General features: G+C 49.6%; 2 protein-coding genes across 4 annotated transcripts; both read left to right on the forward strand.

Moving 5' to 3' along the window:
* Positions 1-1,227: 1,227 nt before the first annotated feature.
* Shakb (Innexin family member shaking B) lies at positions 1,228-8,013 on the forward strand. Of its 3 annotated transcripts, none has more exons than XM_076893715.1 (5): positions 1,228-1,590; positions 4,470-4,689; positions 6,539-6,828; positions 6,938-7,191; positions 7,939-8,013. In XM_076893715.1, the coding sequence occupies exons 1-4, from the start codon at positions 1,228-1,230 to the stop codon at positions 7,184-7,186; spliced, it is 1,122 nt and encodes a 373-aa protein (XP_076749830.1). In that variant the 3' UTR covers positions 7,187-7,191; positions 7,939-8,013. The 3 variants fall into 3 exon arrangements, with proteins under 3 accessions (XP_076749830.1, XP_076749829.1, XP_076749831.1); XM_076893714.1 differs by lacking the exon at positions 1,228-1,590 and adding an exon at positions 3,395-3,820; XM_076893716.1 differs by lacking the exon at positions 1,228-1,590 and adding an exon at positions 3,395-3,820 and having other exon boundaries at positions 4,470-4,648; positions 6,606-6,828.
* A 1,943-nt stretch (positions 8,014-9,956) lies between these two features.
* Pot (zona pellucida domain protein papillote) lies at positions 9,957-20,510 on the forward strand. The gene is made up of 6 exons (XM_076893784.1): positions 9,957-10,106; positions 14,814-14,901; positions 16,855-17,191; positions 17,399-17,555; positions 17,809-18,166; positions 18,290-20,510. The coding sequence occupies exons 3-6, from the start codon at positions 16,855-16,857 to the stop codon at positions 20,432-20,434; spliced, it is 2,997 nt and encodes a 998-aa protein (XP_076749899.1). The 5' UTR covers positions 9,957-10,106; positions 14,814-14,901; the 3' UTR covers positions 20,435-20,510.
* Positions 20,511-21,157: the final 647 nt, after the last annotated feature.

A 21,157-nucleotide genomic window follows, 5' to 3' on the forward strand; every position in this document is an offset into this window, starting at 1 on the left:
ACGGCTAGGTAACCACGGTGGAACGAGTTCAAAGCGTCGGAGAATAAAGATGCAGCTAGCAGGGTGATTTGTATCTTCTGCGAGTTGTCATGTGCATTTCCGTGCGAGCATTTGTTACCATTTCGCGTACAAATCGTGTTCGTACGCGTAAACATTAAAATAGAATGGCAGACATATTAAACAAAGCTACTTTTACCTAGTCTCCACTTGTTTCGCCTGATTCGCGTCGAATAGGAACAATTAACCGGCCTTATTCCTCGTTTCTTAAAGAGCCTGGCTGCGAAGATTCGCGACATTCGCTGGGAAGGCGACGGGACCAAATCGAGGAGTCAAAGAACGCGTTAAAAGTAATGCGCCCGCGGATGGAACATTGGTAGGCTTCCAGAACGCTGTGCGTAGTAACGCGAAAGTCGTACCGTTCGGTGTTTGTTTCATAAACAACGTTACGAGGCCCGTTATCTTGTTACAACAACAAAGAATGTGCAAAATCCTCAGGATCGTTGCCCCCCTCTTCTCGTTCCATCTGAAGAGATTTCTATCGGTGATCCCGGTGAAAGTGAAGACGGATTTATCGGTCGCGGGAATAGTGGTGAAATAATAATACTTGTGTATCGTTTGCCAGCGAGACTTTCCGTGTAACCAGTCCTAATCGCGAACAGCGTGGGTGTTACGAGGGTGCCAGCGAGGAATTGGCTCGAGTAAGTCCGCGCGGTGACCTATCGCGACGAGAAAATTGGAGAATGAAAATACACCCTGACCCGCAACGAGGAAACGCGTCTCGAATACGTAGCAAAACATGAACGATAGGAACGAGCATCGACGAACATCCGAGAGACCGCTGCTTCGGATATCGATCCCCTCGGATACCTAAATCGACGCGCAGAGATATCCAGATCGAGCGAGAAACCCCGTGGAAGATGGTAAGAGGACCAACGTCGGCGAAGGATCCGATCGAGTCAGAGGATCCCACGTGGCCGCGTCCGCGCGATCTTCCGAAGAGAACGCGATTCAATCGCGTCGATCGAACCCCAACTGTTTAAATATCTCCACTAAACGCTAATTGGAGCTTCGTTAACGTGCTGATCCCAAAAGACTGCTCTACGCCCAAGAAAGAGATCCGAAGCGACGAGACGCAACCCTCGAGACGTTAATTACCAAGGGGTAGAAAAGATGCGAGGAGGGGATCGTAGTGGTCGGTGATCGAGTGGTACACCGTTTCTCGTCAAGATGCTCGACATATTTCGGGGCCTGAAGAGCCTGATCAAGATCTCTCACGTGCACATCGACACAGCCGTGTTCCGGTTGCACTACAGCCTGACGGTGATCATTCTGATCTCGTTCTCGTTGATCGTCACCACGAGACAGTACGTCGGGAACCCTATCGACTGCATCCACAGCAAGGACCTACCCGAGGACGTGTTGAACACGTACTGTTGGATCCACAGCACGTACACGATCAGCGCGGCTTATAGGAAACGGGAGGGTTTCGAGGTGCCGTTCCCGGGCGTGGACAACTCGCAATCGTATCCTGCGGCGGAGAGGAAGGAGTACAGGTACTACCAGTGGGTCTGCTTCATGCTCTTCCTCCAGGTAACACGTTCATTCTTACTTAACGCGCGCGTGCAAGTGTATAACGATTCGTAACGGGGTTTGAGATCAGTGGAACGATCGTGAATGTTTCCGAGTATTTTACATCGAGTTCAGAGCTTATCTGCCAGGAGGAACGCGAACTGGCGCCGTGCTTGATAGGTTTGTGACGCCATACGTGCAGTCTATTCGAGTAGAACGTCGCTCGTACACCAGCGTTGCTGATACCTCTCGCAAATGCTAAGAATATCTGCGGTTTCTCTCCGTGTTAGTTTCGGTTGATTGTAATTAGGAGGATTCGATAACGAGAAAAGCCTGGATAAGGAGAGAAATGGTTGCGGCTACGCTCGAAGAATTTACCCGGTGCTTACAGAAGCTTATATGTAGTTCATTGCCAAGAAGGAAACCCTAAGCATATTAACCCGTTAAACCCGTAGCGAGTCGCCTTGAGGCTCGGTCAAAGGCGAGCCTCCACCCTCATCTTTCCACCGATCTGGAAGCTATATCGTTAAGTCGGGTACTGAAATGACCTGCGAGTCTTGTTTCGATATCCTTTCGAGGAAGTTGGAACGCGCGACTGCGCCGGTAAATTGGAGACCTACCGCTGAGGCGGTAACTTCAGTTGCAATTTCAAAACGCGCATCTCACGAGAGCAGACTCGAGTGTTACTTGAAACGTTGTAAAAGTGTTATTTATGATACGCGATTCGATTTGAAGAAAAGAAAGCTCCTTTCGCTTCGCGGTTACGAGGATTCTGTCGGATAATTAATAAATCGAGGCAATTACTATAGATACTCAGCGATCTAACTATAGCGCGACAGTGACCCGAATGTTGCATCGCTTTTTTGCTCTCTCTCTTGTCTTCGTTTTTCTTTCACGAGTACCAGTGTCGTTGGCTGGAAGCCAATCCTTAACACAGATACGTAAATTGTCAAACGAGCTGTCATAACGCGCGAATTCTTTATTTTCTCCCGAGCACCGTGTCATCGATGCTCGAGATCATTATTAGCCCTCCTCGGAGAGGTTTCTGAGGAACGTGATCTCTCCCATCGTGGAACCTCCGTAAATGAAGGTTTTCCGGTTTCCTTGAAATCTTTTCTCGCGAATGATACTCGCCTGGTAAGACGAAAGAGGGATACTTAGAGGATCATACAAGTTATGTGTTTAGCATCGAGGCCAAGGGATGCCTCTCAAGTTCGGCCAGTCTTCTAACGGCTTGCTTCCGCGCCCCACGTGTGTCCCTCACCGTGTCCGAATACTCGTGTTCCGTTGCTCGTTTCTTTTCTCGCTTCGAAAACAACGAAATTAATGCTGTTCGACTGATCAACCAGTGCTGATTTTGGTGCGACGATGATTGCCAGAGAGTTCATAGAAAAAAAGTTTGCAAGCTAAAAGAAAGTGATACGACGAATGGAGAATCGAGTGTTTCCAAGAAAGTGCAGAGTAGAAAAAAGATGTACGCAGAGAAGCCACTGTCCCCGAATCAACCGATAGAACCGAACTGGCCCGTGTCTCCCGAGGGTAATAATGAACACGATGAAGCAAACTATACGTCGAGTTTATCGAGACCGCGACAACTCAATCGTTCCTCGGTTTACTAACCGTTCGACTATCAGCTTCGCCTTGACCACGAGACACCAGCAACCGAGTAATAATACCAGAGACGACTTTAAACGCGTGGGTTCTGCCGGATTAAAATACGGATCTGGCGTACGACAGCGACAAGGAGAACCTTCTCTCGAGGGAGTCTCTTCTCGGCGAGGAGGAGGAGGAGGAAGAGGAGGCTGGTTTCGTGGTCCCAGAGGCGACAGTTTGTCGTCCACGACCCGAAAAGATGCCTCTCCTACTGAAGATGGTCGACGTGTTCAGCTCGTTGAGATCCCTGTTCAAGGTCCAACGAGTCTCCGAGGATACGTTCATATTTCGTCTGCATTATCGCGCGACGGTGGCGCTCCTACTCGGAGGATGCATGACCCTCGCGTGCAAGAGCATCTCCGGCTCGCCAATCCACTGCGAGGCGTCCGGGTCCGTCGACAAAGTCGTACTGGAGACTTTCTGTTGGCTGCACACCACGTACAGCATGGTGCACGCGTTTAACACGAGCCTGGGCCAGGCGGTGCCCTATCCGGGCGTCTCCAACAGCAAAGGGGACGGCATGCACGGGCACTCGTCGCATCCGTTGATCAAACAGCACAAGTATTACCAGTGGGTCATCTTCATTCTGCTGCTGCAAGTACGACGGAATTCTTCTCCTCTCGTTTAAGAGACGCAGCCTCTTGGCTAGTCGGCCAGGGTCGAATTCTTATATTTTACCAATCGATCGTGGCTCTAGGATTATAATCATACTCATAAGCGAAGGTTAGACTCGCGGACCTTCAACCGGCTTAGACCTTCGAACCGTCAAACTAATCGATACGATCTCTCTTTAAGAACAATACGGCGAACTTTGTTTGTCAGTGGGTTATGCGATTCAATTTCTAATGTAATTTGCATAGTTTAAGTACGATAGTAGTAGTCGTAACAGGGATTTTCTCACTCGTTTGACTGTCTCCCTTCAAGTGTCCTTAACAATCTTCCTACAATCGTTACAAGTGTTTCTTTTTTTTTTTTAAATAAATTCGTTTCACGCAATTCCATGGTTCCTTTTGGCGCCGTAAACTCGTCGGTAGAACTCTTGAATCGTCGATTGAAAACAACGCCATCCTTCGTTACGATTTTATCGTTCCCTAATAAAACGCGCAGCCAATTCGACGCGTCTCGACGCGTGCCAAGTGTTCGCGGTGCCGATCGTTTAAAAGAGCCGCGTTGTTCAAATATTTCATCGGTAACGATCGACCAGCCCAGATCGTTCGAGAGGAAACTGTGCGAGATTCACTTTCCAGGCGATTCTGTTCTACACACCGCGATGGCTCTGGAAAGGCTGGGAGGGTGGCAAGATCCACGCGTTGATGATGGACCTCGACATTGGCCTCTGCTCCGAGGTCGAGAAGAAGCAGAAGAAGAAAATGTTGCTCGACTATCTCTGGGAGAATCTTCGTTTTCACAACTGGTGGGCTTACAGGTACTACCTCTGCGAAGTTCTCGCCCTGCTGAATGTGGTTGGTGAGTGCCATGTTGATTCTCTTTTTCTTTTCTTCTTCCTCTCCTCCCTCGTAACGTAAGCGTCGAGTAAAAATTGAAAAGTAACGGTGACAATTTGTCCTGACGATTAAGAATGAATCGACGAAAGAAACACGAGCTCTTTGATGTTCACCATTCGGAGCGTCTCTTTGACCGAGGAAGCTTTGGTCTCTGCCTTCTTTAGCTATTTTTACGTCGTCGACGAGTCCGTACGTCTTCTGCTTTGACCTGTTCGCTTTCACCAGCCGCGGTAGACGAAAATAAGTGGGAACCAGGGAAAGAAGAGTGACATCGTCCAACGTGTTGTACAAGAATTAAAACGAAGCGAACGAAGGAACTCGAGCGTCGATACCCACGATTCGAATCGAATAACGATAAATCGGGATAAATCGGATCCGGGGCAACTAAAATTAACCACGTTCGTTGAACGATTCCTTAAGGATAACGGGATTGTTACCGATCACTCGGGTCTCGACTGCACCCGATGTTATTCCCAATTTCAAACAGCTCCGCGCGGAACGATACATTCCGTATGTTTCACCTCGAAACGGACCACTCGCTTTTCCTTTACCATTTTCTTTGTGTCGGCCGGTCCGTTGATACCACGGTTGTTTATCTTCCACCCGTTATTTGTTTTGTTACTTTTAACGATTCTATATCTCTTCGCGGGCCAACAGATTTTCCACGCAGCCTCTGTTTGCCGAACCGATCGATTTTAAAGGGCTCGCGTAGAAGCAAAGATCTGAAGCGAGAAGGGGAGCAACGTGATCGAGGAATCGTTGAATGAACGATTCACAATAAAATTTGGCAACGATACAGCTGGCTAGACGACCGTCCGTCACTTTTCTCTGGCCTACGCTACTACTTTCTTCTCGACTTCTCCACCCACGCGTTCGTTCAAATTGAACCCGCGGCTATTCGTTCGGACGAAATAAATGGCGAAAAAACGCGCGTGGCACTCGCTCGCGAGTCGATTGCCAATTTGTGCCGACGCTCGCACAATTGTACGTAAACAAGCGCGCACGTGAAACGTTCGACTCGCGGATTACCGGGTGTATATGGATTCCGGTGATTGGAGAGCAGCCTGGGTGATTCGATTTCATCAGCTTTCGGCTGGTTATTAAACGAAATTAATTTGACGTTCCTCGTTGCTGTTGTAAAACTAGAACGCGAAACGTGAAAAGGTCGAGAGAGCGCGAGTTCCTGTGTCCTACATGGCGGTAATTGCCATCGAGCCGCGCGAAATTATCGTTGGCGACTGCTCTAACGCGACAGGGGATTAATTTGAAATAAAAAAAAAAAGGGAAAAAAAGTCTCACGGTTTGTCGACAATATTTTGTCAGAACGAGTTCGATCCTCGATCGCGTTACCTCCTCGACGAAACAAAACAAACGATGTCCGATGCGAGAGAAAGAAAAATAGAAAAAAAATAAAAGGAAAAGAGGAAACGCGAGAATAAGAGAGAGAGAGAGAGTTTACGCGAGGGACTTAAGCGTGTTTGAGTCTCTTGACGAATTTATGGCGGCGTTCTGGTTTATATCATTTATTCGTGGCATACCTCTAATGGGGGTTGCGTCTCGACCTCTTCTGGCACCGCGTACGAGCATAAAACTTACGGGAAAAAAAAAAGAAAAAAAAAGAGGAGAAAGAGTCGGCTTCCCCCTTGGGAGGGACCATCGGCAGTGTTTCGCATCTATTTCTGAAGCGATTAAAGCTAGCCAGCCCGTCGGCTACGTTAAAAAGATGTAAACGTAAAGAAGTAGGAACGACACGGAGCGGTCCTCGAGCAAGGACGACGGAGTTTACAAAGGAAGTACTTGAATTTGCGCAGGTCAGATGTTTCTGATGAACCGGTTCTTCGACGGCGCGTTTCTGACGTTTGGTATCGACGTGCTCAGGTTCCTCGAGTCGGACCAGGAGGACCGCGTCGACCCGATGATTTACGTATTCCCACGGATGACCAAGTGCACGTTCTTCAAGTACGGCGTCAGCGGCGAGGTCGAGAGGCACGACGCTGTTTGCATACTGCCGTTGAACGTGGTCAACGAGAAGATATACGTTTTCCTCTGGTTCTGGTTCCTTTTCCTCGGCGTCCTCAGCTTCGTCACGGTTTTATACAGGGTGAGTATTTCTCTCACCACTCTCGAGACTATATCAGGAACGCAAGTTTTCCAGAATCGACGAACAGCCTCGTTCGCGTGCTCCATTCACGGTTATTAATCTTCCACAGATCGTCATTATATTTTCGCCGCGGACAAGGGTGTACCTGCTACGATTACGATTTCGTCTGGTCAGAAGAGAGGCGGTGGAGACGATCGTGCGACGGAGCAAAGTGGGCGATTGGTTCCTCCTCTACATGCTCGGCGAGAATTTGGACACGGTGATATACAGGGACGTGATGCACGAGCTGGCGAACAAACTCGCCTCGAGACATCACCACAGCGTGCCGGGGATCAAGGGGGAGCTACAGGAAGCCTGATCGAAGTGAGCAACGTCCTTTATCGAAGTAGAAGAATATTTCGTATCGAGTAGTTAGGTCCAGTCATGATTCGTCTAACCGCGTAAATCGCTAGGAATCCAATAAAACAACGCGAGTCGCTCTATTTAAAAAAGTTTCCTTTCTTATCGCGAAGTCTGGTCAGCCGTGTCCAGTTCTTATCTTAATCGCGAGACACGAATATCGAGACACGTTTATCGCGTCTTGTAAGTACGCGTTTCGCACTCAACTGAATGCTATCCAGGATAGTCGAAATGATCGCGGATCGGAAAATATTTTGGTTCGCTGAAAGCGTTACACGACGCACTCGCCACTTGTCGTCGATACACCTTTCGTACAGATTCGCAGGCATAAACGGCGGGGGCCCAGTGGGCATAAATTAGCCGGCAACAAGCGATGGACGTTAACACGTCCTCCTATTTTCGGCCGTTTAACAGCCGGGCGCAGAAGAGGGCTGCGTTCTAGTTCAGATTCGGTTCGAAATAACAGCATCGTCTTGAAAGCGACGCGTGCGAAACATCAGTTGTAAAAGGAAAGAAACGACGATGGTATATTTGTCGATCGACGCAACAGTGGCCAATTAAATAGATATCGCGTGCGCGTGCCTCGTGAAGTAACAAGGATGACCGATCTCTCGTTGACGCTCCTGCGAAACACGAGAATCGATCGTGGATCAATGAAATCGAAAAAGTGTCTCCGTGGAATCAACGTAGCATGTCTTATCGTTCTTACAGATTGCCTCGGAGAGCCAGAGGAACGAGCGAGATCCTCGAAGCCTTGAGGATAGCTTTCATCGAAAAGTGGCGGAGCGAAGGATGCAAAAGACATAGATCCAAGGACGAGTGAAGAAGAACTGGGACGGATCGATTCGAATTCGCTAACTCGGACTGTCTGTGCTTTTCCATTCGAATTGCTTCTACGTACACCGCTCCAACAAACGAGCCAACGAGTCCTCCGCTAATCGTGCTCGCGTAAAAGACAAATATCGCCTTCGCCTCGATCCTCGAAGCATTTGCCCCGCGTCGTTTCGATTTTATCGTTCCCTTGGAACCGCGCAGACGAGAAATGTACAGTAAAATAAATTCAATGACCGTTGCTATCGAACGATCGAATTTCAAACAGTAACGCGTACTTCTCAATTAATTCGGGTCGGAAACGCGACCGTTCTCCAATCGACGAACCGATTGAAACCGTTCGCGACGATTAAAGAGGGAGCATCGAGTGAGAAAATGGTTTCTTTCTTTCTTTCTTTATTCTGTCGGTGCGATTCCGTGACGGTACCGAACGGAAAAACGAAATAAATTCACGTATGTGTTCGCTTCACCCAAAGTGTTCTATGAAAGTTTCGGAGTCCGCCATTTTCTCACGGAACACGTAGCCAGAGCGAAATGGCCGCGTGCGGGTTTCACGACGGGAATCGCAATAATCGTGTTCTATATATCTCTTCGACAAAGACTGCGCCAACGTGAAACGAGCCCGCGAACACGTAACTTTTACCGACGACACTACAAAACAAATGTATTTATATGTACGTTAAAAAGTATAATTTAATAAAGATAGTTTATCATACTGGGAACGGAGAAGGGCCCCAGGCAACGCGATGGCGAAATTACCAGCGAAATTAAGGTAGAAAAAGATCCGCGGAGAGCCGCACGGACGGCAGATTCACGGGTGGCCATATTCGGAAGCGAGAGGACCCAGACGCGACGTGTAACCGGTCCATCGGTCGCGAAACCCATCGACTCTGAAAAAGGACAGGCAGAGGTGAACGCGAAGCAGTTTTCCGCCTGCGTAACGATTCTATCGAGAACGGTGGCATTTAAAGGATCCTTCGCGTATCCTTTCACTGTCCACCCCTCGTCCGTCCAGCCAGTGTTCGTCGATTGCGTTTTCAGCAGCATTTTTCACCCGGCGATCCTGTTATGGTAATTGCTCCCGATCGATCTCCCCTTTCTTCCCCTTTCCTTTTACTTTCTTCCTCCGTCCACAGGCTTTCTCTACCGACGCCTCGAGGACGATTAAACGCTCGCGCGGGAGGCATCGGGTTCGTCGCGTTTCAGCGCAGCGCAGCGAAGATTACCATCGAAAGTGAACGGGCTAGCGGGATGCGCTGCCGGTGACAGTCTGAAATCTCTACGGGACGATACGACGAAAGGCGAGTCGCGAGCTACGAGACGATAAAACGAATTCGTCTCGCGCGAGCGTAGGACGAAGAGAGAAGAAGAAAGAGAGAAACGGGAGAAGCAGAGGTAAATGTTTGGGTGTGGGTGTCCAAGGTCTACAGCTTGCCATTTACGGTGGTACGCGAAACTGAACGCGAACAGCCGCGTCGATAAACGTAGATCGAAACGAAATCCGTGGAGAATGGTCCTATCGTCGTCGACTGCCCGGAAGACGCCGCGCGATCCTCGAGGACATTCGACTCTGCTCGCCTCTATTCGCAGTCACAGAGGACTCTTGCGTGAGAGAGGATCGAGAACGACTCGAATCGTAGGAGAAGGAGCAAAAGTATGTAGCTCCAGTCGAGGTCCCGCGGCGCGACATAAGGCCACGCACTCGCAGGCGTAAATAGGTGGGTGGTAGGTAGGCAGGCAGGCAAGGAGGCGAATGCCGCGGTTACGGCTCGCGGCGTTGTAATCTGGCCCTGTGTGTACGTGCACACGCAGGTTACCAAGAAAGAGAGGGAGTAACGGAGAGAAGAACCGCTCGAACTGGCTGTGTTAAGAGGTCTCCCCTGTCGCAGGTAAAACGCCGCCTCTGGAAAGTGAGTTCAGTCGCGGCCGCGCGATCGCGTCCGAACGATATTTACCTGCGCGTGCAAAACGCCTTCGATTCCCGTTCGCTGCGGGTGGATCGCGAGTGCCACGGGATCGCACGCCTCTCCGCCGATCAGCCAGACAAGGTACGAGAAACTACCTGTTACGCTTCTTACGTATACGCGACTTTTTCCCGGTTCGCGTACGAGTTCCTCCCGAGTTCGCTGTTTTCAGCAACGATAGTATCCGTTGCCACTGTGTCGTCGTTGCACCGTTCGTTTCCTTCGCGAAACGTAAATACATACTTTCCGTTCGATCCTCCGCGGTGCGAGGAAATGGATTCGAATCGATCGAATATCGGTACGGGATAGCGTAGGGATCGTAATAGCAGGTGTGGCGGTAATTCAACCTCGACACGGCCCCGTGCACGCGTTCACTCGATTTGTCATCGGCGGAAAAAAAGCAGGCTCGTCCTCGCGGATGACGGCATCGCCGACACCCACGTAGATCGAAAGCCCGATTCCGCGTACTTTGCGCGACGAAAGTTTTGCAGTTGGCTCGAGTCCCTCGTGACACTCGAACACGCCTCCGCATGATCGTCGAACCTAGCTCTCCCTCCCTCTTCCTATCCCCCTACTCTATCCTTGTAATTCCTCGCCGGCAATGATTCGTGCATTTCCCGCTTCCACTCGTACGGTTTTCGCTTTCTCGAAAAGAAAAGAAAGAAAAAGGAAAAACGTTGCTTCCGTCGCGCGCACGCTACTTTCGTTTGAACGCGGCGTACCGCGTCGACGATGGCCGAAATGGGCACGATCTCGTCCTACGGAGGCAAATCCGTTCCGAGGAAAGTTGCTCGCGCGCAAGCGTTAATTGCTTTCACCGATTGATTCGCGTTCGTCGTTTACGAAGACGAGCTGGAGGAACGCGTAGATCGCCTTGGCATACCCAGGGGCTCTCGCCAGGTGGTTTCGCAGCTTCTACATTTCGGCCGCAAAACGACGAAACCGCGGGGCATAAACGAACCGACCGAGTCCGGGTCCCGCCTCCCTCCCGTCGACAAACCGGTCCTGCTCGCGGCCGCTAGCCGATTTTGCCTGGCGAACACACGCGATCGCCATCTTGGATACGCCGCGGATGACGTCATTGGTACAAGGCACGGCCGGTTGCTCAATTCCCGAGTAGCTGCGGCTACAGATGGAAACAGAGGCCGCCGCGTGGCCAACAGCCGACGCGATCGATAATTACCTTCGACCTTATTCTCTTTATTTAAATTTCATCACGACCGATCGATAGATCGAGCGATCGATCGGGGGATCAGATATTTTATGGCGAACTGAAACGCGTACGAGAGTACCTGAACGATAACCTGGAATCGTACGAAAAGTGGATACCAGCGTTCCAAAGTCGAAAGGATTATTTGGTCCATTGGATTGTTCGATTTCAGCTTGACATTTTTTCTTTTCTCTCGTTCAAACCGGAATTGGTTGGAATGCACACGTAAAGGCTATCGAAGAACGAGTAAACAACGTACTCGTTTGATACGCCCGGGTCTCTTCCATGCGATTTCTGGCGAACTCCACCGTCGTGTCCCTTTGGACTTCTTTGTCTCTCTAATTGGTTTTCGAATGAAATTTTTCGTTTGAAAACGAGACGCCACGGAATGCCTGACTACCGATTGGTATCGACTACGATGGCGACGCGTGTAATTTAATCGAGGATCTTTCGACGATCATAAGACACGCGTTTAATTGCTTCGCATCGAATCGAAGAGGATGGCTACCACCGATCGCGTGCAATACCGAGCAACGATCGAACAATAGAGCGTTGCTCAAGTCCCTACGCCTATGCATTTTCTGCGATTCCGAGCGGTATCGCATACCAAACATTCCCCTCTCTATGTTTTTTCGCATCGCGATACCGAGTTTCATCGTTTCCCTAATTTTTTTTCGAGACTATCGAAACTTGGACAATTTTTAAGCGGTGAATCTTAAGCGTCTCGATGTATAATAGCTTATCAATAACAACTAATCTCCCACGTTATATTTCTATCGATATGGTTGAAGAGTGATCACAGAGGAAGGAAAATCCCAAGAAACCCAACGACTAATTGGCTCTGCTGTAAACAGTCGCCTTCCAACGTAGATTTCGCGGATTTTTCTTTACTTTTACTTCGAATACACAGCTCGACGAGGATAACGAGGCCCTATTTCCAAGGAACAATTAAATAAAGATATCGTTGTTATTCTATTCTCGATTTCTGTTCGAGAAATGTTGATCGATCGTTGGAAGATGTTGGAAAAGTGGCATAGCTTTATGGACGTTTAGCATTCTCGAGGGAATCAAGCGCGAGATTCGACGCAACCTGGCACAAGCCTGAACAATGAGAGCAATCGTCGAAATACTCGCGAGTCTCGTAACTATGGTACAGAGAAGCGATCGTATCGCGCTCGTACCGTGACAGTGATCTTAAACGATCTTCGTAGCATCTGAATCGCGTAATTTCCTGTCTGACTGTTTTTAATAGAGCGAAACGTAAATGAAAGTACCGGCAGCTGCTTCGACCACGTATTTCGAATAATATTTCTGGTGTATAACGCATTCAAACTTGAGAAACTCTCCTGCCATGATTCCATTACGCAACGCCGATCACGCGACCGAATTTCTACCGAATCGTTAGGGATTCGTCGATCGTTTCAATAAAATATCGATTAACAACGCGTATAAATATTTATTAACCCGTTTGCATCAGTCGAAAGAGTAGAAATTTGTCCCACATCGTCAAAATTTAACATCGCAATAATACATCTACGTTTTCGTAAGTCCAACTAGTTCCTCGCTACTCTTAAGATCGTCATCCTTCATTTTTATCCAAACCATCTGTCTTTACTCAAAGATACATTAATTCATAAGGAAAATTCCGCGCATATATGAGCATACGATGCAAACGAGTTAACAAAATCGAACGGCACGGAAATCCGAACCGCGCAAAACTTTCACTGAAGCCTCCTTCGATCTCGAATCAGGATCACGCAAAGTAAAACGTTCGAACGTACCACACTCGTTACGAAAATCGTCCAGCTCGACACGATGTCCAGTTGCTCTTTATCAGACTGCAAATACTCGCCGTTACGAGATGACACGGTTTGCGGTTAATCGAGAGGTTGCGTAACAAACAGAACGGAGCGAGTATTTTTTCTTTTTTTTTTTTGGACGAAGCTGGTGACGCTCGATGATTGCACAGTTTCCAAGAGCGTGTAACGTGTTCGAGTTTCAATCGACGGATGAACCAAGAGCGTGTTGTCTACTCTGATGGCGGTGCAAGATCGAGTCGCATCTGCTCGCGACACCCTCGCACGACGCGTGGTTAAAATATCTAATGAAAATCGCGACTGGTTTGTCTCGAGTTACCAGTCGCGATGAAGCTACGCGAGTTTCGAATGGCGCAGCCGAAAGTCGTAATTCCGAATCTCCCGGCGGATTATTTCGAAGTCGGGTGGAAAAATAGCTCGGAGGCACGCGATCGCGATCGGATCGCAACGCAAGGGCACGATCGCCATGGACGAGGTAAAGTTTCGCGTGTGCGTGCCCAGTGAAAGTAGAGTGTTTGCGTAACGAGACGACGTAGTCTCCTTCGGATACTGGGAGGGACTTTAAAAGGCTCGATGGCTGTCTATAGTCGTTCTAGACTTTCAACCAACGGACTACACACGCTCGTCACCTTCCTTTTTTTTCCGTTCTGATCGCGACTATTCCCCAGGATCTTCGTTTCCGTGTCGTTACGGGATGCCTTGCGCTTCGAAAAAAGGGACAGAATAATTATTCGCCTGCGAACGTGTACGAAACACCGGTCAACGCTTGTGCCAACTACTTCCGCGCGTAATATGCGAGTAACAAAAGAACGAGCGTTACATAAACATAGCTCGAGACGGTCGTTCGAGTTGTCGGACTGAAACGTTGCACCAGATATGGAAGATAGGAAGGATATGTGGTACAGGCCTGGTACAAACTGTCTTGAAAGATTCCAGCCTTCTGAACCACAGCTGGTACCAGATGCAACGAGTATCGAGATAATCTAATTTATTGTGTCGACGAAGATATCTGGGAACGATTAAAGATCTAGTTTTCAATGTCACCTTTCTCTTCTCAATCCGTGGAAAAGTATTCGAAGCAACGCTTCCTGTACTCGCGTCATCCATCGGTTCTCCCAACGGAATTAGAGAGGAGTTCACGCGATTCATAAGTGGAGAACGCAGCAGAGGTAAACATTGGATGGAAAGTATGAGATGGCACGCATCCGTTGCGTAATTCAATGGTTTTCACGAAATATTCATTCTCCGGAAAAATGAATCCCCGATGGCGGTTTATTCGAAGAGAGAATCGGTCGAGGTCTCTATAAGAAGAGAACGCGCCTAGATACCTGTGCGCGTACGCGTGTACGGGACAGGAAACCGTCGAGGCCGGTACCGCGTCATTCCTCGTCCGAGTGACGCGAATGATAACTTTTCAGATCTATTCTACTCTGAAACACCGCTAAAAAACGAGGCAAATTCGAATGTATCAGCCACGTTCCATGCAGTCGTTAAGCGGCAGAGAGTTCAGCAGCCGTTTCCTTCACGCGAAACGCAGTTTTGCTTGATGATGCCGGAGGATCGCGAAATCACGCGATTCGAAGAAAAATATTCCAGCCGCACGCTCGTTATATATATGTACACTAGCATTCTCGTAAACGCTCGTATACCGTTTTAAAGGTACCAATTAATCGTCGTAAATAATTCCCGAGGTCATTTCTGAGGTCCTCCTGCATCGGACGCGTCGATCGCTCTGTGATGGCAGGATTTCTTTCTACATTTCAGGTAACAGGCATGCGATTATCGTAGCGTGGCAGCATCGAGGGACAAGGCGAAGAAACTCGAACTTATTTACGTGGCTAAAGTAATAAACGTGAGTCTGACAAAAAGTCTACGTATTTCGTAGCGTAATCGAACTCGGATGTAAATGTGCATCGAGACGCGAAAGTTAGAAGAAACGAGTCAACGAATAGACACGAACGTATCCTCGTTGGTCATCGTTCCTATGTAAAAAAGGAGTATCGTTGTGGTGCGCAACGGACGTAGAGTTGCGCACCGAACCGTGCGTAGACAGAAGCTTTCCTTCGCGTGACACGATCCTTTGAGTTTAGGACAAGGATTGGGTCCTCGAGGAACCATTCGATCCGCGTTATTCCGCGAGAGTCGCGGATGAATCCAGAAATTTGAAGGTATAGATGGGAAGAAAAAAGAGAGGCGAAGCGTAGAGAGACGTTCGTGTTGGCTGTTCCTCGCAAACCTTTCATAGAAGTCTGGGTAATTTCAGCGATCTAAAGATCGCTTTAGCATATGCGAAAGAAGAATTCTCGTTTCCTGATGCGATCGCGTTAATTGAGAACGTTGTAATCGCGAGTTCCACCGTGTGTACCGTAAATGGTATTCAAAGAAAGCGCGGCGCGAAACGAAATTTCTTGGAATTTCTCGCGCGTTAGTATTCCGCGGGCTACAAGCCGAGGGATGCGATAGAATTTCGCGTGCTGGGCGAGGCTCCGACGATCCACGCGATCTTTCCCGCGAGTACGATTCAATCCGATAAAATCACTCGAGAAATGATCGTTCGCTTGACTAAGACTCATCCGTGATTCATTCCTCGTCAATTTATCCGCGTAGAAGTTAGAGTTAATCGGTTACTCGCGCGATTCGATCGATCCGTTTGCGTACGAGATAGAAGAAAAAAAAGATTCATTCAACGAGACGATTAAATGTATCAACATACGTGAATAATTCACGGAGAAGTCGTAACTAGCGATGATCGTAGATTCTAAACGTTGCTTCATTCTCTTGCAGCTGGTCATCCGATTCGATCGGGGCAGGTCGCGTGCAGGAAGTAGTAACGTTTGCACGTGGCGAAGGTAAATTCAGCATCAGTGACTACGGCACTGAATCACTCGCTTATGCATCGTCTAGGGTCATCGCTGTTTAAATTGCACCGACGACTATTAACGTACCGAGCGAGGACTGTTATCGTGCTAGCGAATAATACAGCGATAAGCAACACGTGGCCCCTCTCTTTCTATGCAAATCGGACATCCTCGTCGACAAAACTACGTGCCAAACTGTTTTATAATTAATTAATCCGTGCGCTTGGCACGAAACGAATGTTGTTTCACCGGATGTTCGGGTAATGGACGATAGAAGCTTCAACAGACGTTGAGAATTCGCTCTAGTACGCGTTTAAAGGTAAGAGTCTTCTGCGTGAGCGTGACGAAAATGCGCGTTGCATTCGAAATCGTCTCTCTTATGCTATATCGTTGCGTGTACGCCTCGCGAATATTTAGAGCCGTTCTTCTCCGCTACCAAATCGCGAATGGAATTTCCTCGCTTTCGATCTTAATCTGATTCTCGCGTTCTTTTTTTCCCCCGCGCATCAGTGGTTAATTGCTCTTTAAACAAAGAACAGACGCTAAACGGATACGAGGACGGAACCGCAGCGACAACTAGAACGTTCTCCGTTTCGTATCCCTCCAGGCCTGCGAGCTATATCGCGGCAAGCCTCAATGTCAGATCGGATTGTTACCGCTCGCGGGTGGAATTCTAACTGAACGTTCACCGTTCACGAGCCACTCGATTTTTGCTCGTTCGTTTTGTATCCCGAGCTCGACCGCGTGCGACGACAAAAAAAACGCGACCATTATCGTCGAACCGGTAGGTTTGCCATTTCGAGCAACACCGACCCGACTTTCGATTGCGCAACGAACTTTTCGAGCGCTGCGTCCTGTTCGAACGTGTATAACGAAAGGACTCTTAAAGAGGAGCTCGAGAAACTGGGACGATCCGTGGATTAAAACAAGCGAAAATCTCTTTCCAGATGCTGGCAGGATCGGTGGCCGTGCTCTGGATAGCGCTCCCGGCAGTGCTGTCGCAGAGCAACTATGCGTCGCAGGGTAACAGCATCGAGTACCAGTCAGGATTGCCGCCAAGCACCGTGCTGAACGGCAAGGTGACCAAACTGGACGACATCTCGTCGATGATATTCCTGAATCGCACCAAGGCGTATCTGAACTGCAGCCAGGGCAGTATGCAGGTCGAGTTGAAGTTCGAGGAACCGTTTTACGGCGTCGCCTACGCGGATTTCGATCGTAACAGCGCTTGCATATTCAAGGGACGCGGCTCGAACAGCGCCAAGTTGGAACTACCTCTAAAAGGTACGCGCCATTCTCTCCCTCTCGTTCCTTTTGTCTCTCATATTTCATCTCGTTTTCTCTTCTTTTCTCGCGGCACGAACGAAGGAATGCAGAAGCGAGAAAGGAACGAGTCGACGAGTAAATTCGCGACGGTGTATCCTGAGACATTGCGCGATAATTAACTTGGAAGCGATATTGAAACGGAGCTTGCTCCTTTTTATGTCCCAGGATGCGGCACGAGGCAGGATCCCCAGCGCGTGTTCACGAACAACGTGGTAGTTCGCTTCCATCCTGGCCTCGAAATGGACGGTGACGAAGTTATCACGATAGTTTGCAGATACCCTCCGCCCGTGGCGCCTGTACAGCCTATTCGACCTGACAGCATGTGAGTTTTCAACGAAACGGGGTATCGTACCTTCTTTTTTTCTCTTTCTATTTCCATCAGAGACAGGGTAGAACGCGATTACCGGAGAAGTATGCTCCCACGTAAAAATAGCACGACAAAAGGTATCCCACGGTCTACCCTATTTTCTGATTCTAAGTAAAACGATAGAGGAAATCGCCGCTAACGACTTAATAAGAGATGGGGAGAAGTGAGTGAGAAATAATTGAATAATTTCTCCCCGAATCGCGCGAAGTATGGCCACCCCAACGTCCAGCCCGTTACCAGAACCACCACTGAAAGGATTCCAGATTCTGCTCATCATCTGCGCGATCCTGTTCCTCTCGCTGCTGTTGCTCGGCCTCGGGTGCTCGTACATGTGCCTGAAACGCAGGAACGTTCGCGTGATCCACCGTCATCCATTCGGAAGTGGTTCCGGCTCGGAGATAACGAAACTCTCGACGTCGTCCCTGAGCAATATTACCATGTTCGAGGGTCTGAAGATACCGCGCGCTCATGCCCTTCTGCACGCACCGCCGTCCACCACCGGCAGCGACGCGAATTTAATGATCGACCATTCGTTGCCCAGCGATTACCCCAGCGAGAGTTCAGAGGTAAGCCCGCTCGTTACGCCATCGCGGAAAAACCGATACCACTATTCGAACCCTTCTCTCGTGACTCGTTTCTAATTTATGTTTCTTAATTCAACAAAGAACCGACTACGCTCGCATTCACAGGTGGACGAAGAACCATCGCTACCAGTTTCCTCCGCTGGTTCGTACGACAACAAAGCCTTTATCCATCACGAGACGCACCAGCGGCAGGAGATGCGCACCACCAGCTCACTTTATTCCGAAACGGTCGCTGCGGAGGTTGAGACATCCTCGATGACAGCAGCGAACGCCTCGCGAATCGCGATTCCACGCCACATGGTGGCCGTGCCGATCGAACCCAAGTTCGACGTTCAAATGCGAGTGAAGAGGGCACCGCCACCCCCGCCCAGCCCTCTACCATCGGAATCCGACATGGCGAGCGTCGCTCTCGAAAGGAACCTGACCACCATCCTAGAGAAAGAGGAGACCAGCCTCACTCGCAGCCTCGAGAGTCCACCAGCGAGAATGACCACGTTCTCGTACGTACCAGAGCTCCATGGACCACCGGGAGGAATCTCCTCCGCGTCCACCATCTCCAGGCAACAGACGCCGCCTGTTTACTCAAGGATTTTGAGGAAACAAGCAGAAAGAGAGACCACGACCAACACCAGTATAGTCCAAGAACTAATCTCGTCTGCCTCTCCTCTGGTTGACCAGCCTCCTCTGCAACACCACGAGATTCGCAGACCAAGATCCTTGACTTCTCTGAACACCGAGCTAACCGAGACACGTTCCTTGACAGAGGTAACCGATCACTCGCACGCCAAGTACAGAGTCGCCAGCATTCTGGCACCGACGCCACCGCCGCCTCCACCGATCGTCCCGACGGTCACCACCACTCACACGGCCGTGCAGCATCGCGAGCATCGTTTGTTCCGCGAGGAGATGACGGAGCCGTTGGTGGAGCCTCAGGTAGTCGCACCAAGGCGTCCAGAGATAACCACGCACGAAGTGGACGATGTGTTCTTGAAAACGGTCACTGAGAAGAAGACCATAGAGGACGTTGAACGTCACCGTCGGCAGGTAACCGAATACAGAGCCAAACCACCGCCAGATCCAAAGTGGGACGTTACTATCAGAAACTACCCCAAGGAGAACCTACCGCCACCGCCTCCTGAGTGGGAGAATTTCTCTGACGTTAGCTCGAATTCGAATCTAACGATCACCAATGAACCGATAAGCATCCACGTGGACGTGCCAGCAGACGAGGAACCGGATATCAATATCGAGCCTACATACACAGCGAGAGCAGAGATACCTTGCAGACCACCGCCAACGGTGACCCATCGTTCCATCGACGAAACTGATACCGACTGGTTCGGCAGATTGTCCCGCGTTTTGGACCCGCGTTACGCCTCCGAATTGACGGACGAGGAACGAGTAAAATGGCGTGAGATAATCACTACAGACAGCACACTGAGGACCTTGCTAACGGAGGCTGTAGTCAGAGAGGATTACGAGTTGATACGTAAAGATCCCAGATACACGAATCTTTTCCCACCAGCCAAGTGGGACGTGATCATCCGAATCCTGGGTCCTTCTACCACGCAGCCAGGCTCCGTCTCCTCTTCCACCCACGGGAAGAATCACGGGCAACGGTACAAGAGGTCCAAGTCCTCGGAATGGGACACCAGATCCAGAAGGTCCTCTCTGCCTACTTTGTACGAGTACGAGAGCGACGGAGGCAGTTCTGCTCGCAGTCACAGCCAACGACTTCAGTTGTCTCAATCAGCCGCGACGATGGGCCAGCCGAATCGTTTGCGTAGACTGGGATCCAGTCACAGAGGGACTAGCGGCGTCAGCGAAGTCGACGTTAGATCCATGTCCGAGATGACCGTCCGAGACTTTGCCAGAGTTGATCGAGACGATTTGACAAGTTTGAGTTCGTTCGAGGGGGCAGATTCCCTGGTCAGATCGTTGAGTCAGCCTAGTTTAGCCAGAAGCGGCTCTGAGTTCACCGAACACTGGGGTATCCCGTCTGGCATGCTGGATCTACCGCCATGGGCGGCGGAAGACGACGGAGCCAGTTCAGTGGAGACCACTCCGAGGGTGGTCAGGAGAAACGATCGTTTGGAGGTCCTGGCGTCCTTTGGTGATCGCAGACAAGCATCGTCCGCGACCAGATCGAGTCGGTACATCGAGAGGGAGCTGAACAGTGTGCACGTGACCGAGAGCCAGAGGAGCTCGAACTGGTTCCACGACGATTCCGAGCCGGAGATGCAGATCTGAGGATATCTCGGAGAGAATCACCGTTCGCGTGTCGTCTTGTCGCGGGCGTCGTCTTCCGATCCTGACTGACGACTCGCCTCGTCGTTTTTCCCCCTCTTAACCTTCTTTTTCCAATGGCAACCATCCATGGCATTTAACGAGTTCTAGTTCAACGATAACTGCCGAGTACCCTACGCATTTAGCAGCGAATCGGAAGACGTTATTTCACGACAATACTACTTCGATACATTCTCGAGGCACTCTCGAACGAACATTCGTATCCATTGTGCTCGACTCGACGCATTGCCGGTTTTGCTCTATAACGATTAGAATACCTTTTAACGAGGACGATTCAGATTTCGAACTAGACTTGCAGAAGTTAGAGCGACCGGTCAACGCGTCGAAGGAACGATCAGCTGGTCTCTCCATTTTCCACTCGCGACATACGAGCGATGAAATCGTAAAGCAGAGAAGAGCAAGGGTGGTCAAAGAGTCACGACGACGAGTGGAACTGTAGAATCTGGCGAGATGATCGAATTGAATCGTAACGTAGCAATGTACTCGCAAGATAAGTTAAACGAGTTTACAATAATTAATTACGCAACAATGCCGCTTTCCTAACGATCGATTACCGAATTATGCATTTCGAGGATCTCCGGAATCATTCCGATACCACCTTAACCAGTTCTGTTTTCGAATTATGTTTAACACTTTCGCTGCGAATGATACTCTGCGCGTGGCATA

The sequence above is a fragment of the Xylocopa sonorina genome, chromosome 4, assembly GCF_050948175.1.
Source record: "Xylocopa sonorina isolate GNS202 chromosome 4, iyXylSono1_principal, whole genome shotgun sequence".
Taxonomy (NCBI): Eukaryota; Metazoa; Arthropoda; class Insecta; order Hymenoptera; family Apidae; genus Xylocopa; species Xylocopa sonorina.

Coding starts and splice junctions, on each gene's coding strand:
- Pot (XM_076893784.1), top strand. CDS start 16,855: ATGCTGGCAGGATCGGTGGCCGTGCTCTGGATAGCGCTCCCGGCAGTG. Junction 17,556..17,808: donor CCTATTCGACCTGACAGCAT/GTGAGTTTTCAA, acceptor AATCGCGCGAAG/TATGGCCACCCCAACGTCCA. Junction 18,167..18,289: donor ACCCCAGCGAGAGTTCAGAG/GTAAGCCCGCTC, acceptor TCGCATTCACAG/GTGGACGAAGAACCATCGCT.
- Shakb (XM_076893714.1), top strand. CDS start 3,422: ATGCCTCTCCTACTGAAGATGGTCGACGTGTTCAGCTCGTTGAGATCC. Junction 3,821..4,469: donor TCTTCATTCTGCTGCTGCAA/GTACGACGGAAT, acceptor TTCACTTTCCAG/GCGATTCTGTTCTACACACC. Junction 4,690..6,538: donor CGCCCTGCTGAATGTGGTTG/GTGAGTGCCATG, acceptor GAATTTGCGCAG/GTCAGATGTTTCTGATGAAC.